This window comes from Lepidothrix coronata, unplaced genomic scaffold, assembly GCF_001604755.1.
Source record: "Lepidothrix coronata isolate B3197 unplaced genomic scaffold, Lepidothrix_coronata-1.0 Scaffold173, whole genome shotgun sequence".
Lineage (NCBI taxonomy): Eukaryota > Metazoa > Chordata > Aves > Passeriformes > Pipridae > Lepidothrix > Lepidothrix coronata.
The window spans coordinates 2,047,862-2,050,876 of NW_016690353.1; the positions used below are offsets into that span (position 1 = coordinate 2,047,862).

The 3,015-nt window shown below is 58.4% G+C and overlaps 1 protein-coding gene across 1 annotated transcript in view; it reads right to left on the bottom strand.

Moving 5' to 3' along the window:
• CCDC12 (coiled-coil domain containing 12) overlaps window positions 1-3,015 on the bottom strand; it is a 13,867-nt gene that overhangs the window by 1,469 nt on the left and 9,383 nt on the right. The window contains exons 3-5 of the mRNA XM_017830066.1: window positions 2,313-2,392; window positions 769-830; window positions 647-681 (exon numbers count right to left, since the gene is read on the bottom strand). Coding sequence (XP_017685555.1) covers window positions 647-681; window positions 769-830; window positions 2,313-2,392 — 177 coding nt within the window. The remainder of the gene's footprint in view (window positions 1-646; window positions 682-768; window positions 831-2,312; window positions 2,393-3,015) is intronic.

A 3,015-nucleotide genomic window follows, 5' to 3' on the forward strand; every position in this document is an offset into this window, starting at 1 on the left:
TCATAGAATTCCAGAATGGTTTGGGATGGAAGGGACCTTAAAGGTCATCTCATTCCAACACCTCTGGATCAGCCCTGGATCAGCCCATCCCAGGATCCTGGCACAGGGAACCTGGATCACTCCATTCCAGGATCCTGGGACAGGGAACATGGATCAGCCCTGGATCAGCTCATCCCAGGATCCTGGCACAGGGAATCTGGACCAGCCCATCCCAGGAACCTGGAACAGGGAACCTGGATTAGCCTTGGATCAGCCCATCCCAGGATCCTGGTACAGGGAACATGGATCACTCCATTCCAGGATCCTGGCACAGGGAACCTGGATCAGCCCATCCCAGGAATCTGGCACAGGGAACCTGGATCAGCCCATCCCAGGATCCTGGCACAGAGAATCTGGATCAGCCCTGGATCAGCCCATCCCAGATCCTGGCACAGGAACCTGGCACCTGGATCACCCCTGGATCAGCCCATCCCAGGATCCTGGCACAGGTGGGCTGGGACACCTTCCACTATGTTTTCCTGGCACTTTTAATCCCCAGATCAGGTTCTCCCGGATATTTCCGGCACTTCCAACCCCACTGGGACGATCCCGAGGCGTTGGAAGCGCTGACTCCAGCAGCCTCTCCCAGCGCTCCGCAGGCACTCACCAGTCCGGTTTCCTGGGAGCCAGGTTTGCCAGATCCTAAGGAGGAAGAGGAGACATCCAGTGAGAAGGGGAAGGCAGGGATAGAGCCTGGACACGGCAGGGAATGCCTCGGGAATTACCTACCACCTCATCGATGATGGGCTCGGGCTTGGCAGCTTCCAGCTGCTCCTTCACCGTGTCCTCCACTAGAGGGAGAAACAGGATCAGCGTCGGGACACCGGGAATCGATCCCAGCAGAGCCCCGGGAATCGATCCCAGCAGAGCCCCGGGAATCGATCCCAGCAGAGCCCCGGGAATCGATCCCACCAGAGCCCCGGGATCGGCTCCCGAAAGCTTTGGGAAAACCCCGTTCCCACATTTCTGCCTTAAGAACACGTGAGGGCAGGTGGGGACGGTGTCCCTCCGCCACCCAAACCCTGCGGAGACTCCCAAAAATCCTCCGGGAATGACGCAACACCACCAACAGCGTCGGCAGCAAAAGAGCCTGCGGGGTCTGAGGCCTCTTCCCGGAATCCCTGCAGGGATCAGCTGCTCCAGGGCTCTGGAATTGGACTCCCCCTGACTCGGGTACAAGGTCTGAGACAGTTTGGAGGAGCCCAGCCCTGCAGAAAGGTCTGCAGATCTCAGGGATAATGGGAAAAGGTGTGGAAAACAGCTCCCTGTCCCTCAGCTGAGCAAGGAAAGGGGGCAGCTCCAGGAGCACATCCTTGAGGGGTCAATCCCACTCCAGAGAGGCCTGGAATCACTGAGGTTGGAAAAGCCCTCTGGGATCATCCAACCATTCCCAGCACTGCCAAGGCCACACTGCCCATGTCCCCAAGTGCCACATCCCCAGGGCTTGGAAATCCCTCCAGGGGTGGGACTCCAGGAGGAATTTTCCCCATATCCCACCTGACCCTCCCCTGGCACAGCCTGAGGCCGTTCCCTCTCCTCCTGTCCCTTGTTCCCTGGGAGCAGAGCCCGACCCCCCCCCCGGCTCCCCGCTCCTTCCTGGGAATTCCAGGGAGCCAGAAGGTCCCCCCTGAGCCTCCTTTTCTCCAGGCTGAGCCCCCCCAGCTCCCTCAGCTGCTCCTGCTGCTCCAGCCCCTTCCCAGCTCCATTCCCAGCTCCCTTCCCTTCCCTGCACACGCTCCAGCCCCTCCGTGCCCTTCTTGTGACATTCAGAGGAGGTTGGAAGCTTTTCCAAAGGGCTGAGGAAAATGCAGTGCCAGCATTCCCACCCCCCCCAGCTCGGAGCTTCCAAAGGCACCTTTTGATTCCGGGCATTTTTAAAGGGATCTATTCCAGGAGGACTCCACGGTCCAAGATCAAGGGAAACTTTTCTACCCTTCACTTCCCCTTCTGGAAGGAGGTGGAGGTTCCGAGCTGGGAAATCCCAGCCTGGACGCCCTGGACTAATATTTGTTTAAGGATAAGTCCAACAAAAACCAGCCGGAATCTCCTTGAGGATCCTCCAGGGAGGCTCCCGAGGGGCTGGAATGGCTGGAATTGCTCCCCCCCCCCAGGTTGTGCAATGCAGGGTGTGAGGATGATGATGATGCAACGGGGGCTCAGACATTCCAACCCCCCCCAGGGCTCCAAGGACCTCCCACCGGGACACAGCCCTCTGGATCTTCCCCCCTGGAGCGACAGGAGCTTCCCAAGCCTTTGCTCCCGTTTGTTCCCACCTGAGGCCGGTTTTCCCGGGGGCAGCTTCCTCTTCTTCAGCTCCTCATCCTCGGGCTCGTAATTCCGCAGTTTGATCTCCCTGGGGAAAAACAGGGAAAAGCACAAAGAGGTGAAATCTCCCCGGGGAAAACAGGGAAGAGCCCGGAGCAATGAGACACGTCCGGGATGTCCCGGATCCTGGGGGCAAGGGGGAAAATTGGCATCAGGAGCCACAAAAGCAGCTAAAATCAAGGAATCATGGAACCATTTAGCTTGGAAAAGCCTCTAATATCATCAAATGCAGCAGTGCTGAGGCCACCACTGCCCTGTGTCCCCAAGTGCCACATCCACAGGGATCTGAAATCCCTCCAGGGATGGGGATCCACCCCTGCCCTGGGCAGCTGAGGGAAATTATGGAATAATAGAATGGATGGGATCTTACGGATCATCCCATTCCACCCCTGCCATGGGCAGGGACACCTTCCACTAGCCCACGTTGCTCCAACCTGGCCTTGGACACTTCCAGGGATCCAGGGGCAGCCACAGCTTCTCTGGGAAATCTGTGCCAGGGCCTCCCCACCCTCACAGCCAGGAATTCCTTCCCAATATCCCAGCTAAACTTATCCTCTTTCAGCTTGAAGCCCTTCCCTGAGTCCTGTCCCTCCATGCCTTGTCCCAAGTCCCTCTCCAGCTCTCCTGGACCCCCATTAGGCCCTGCCAGGG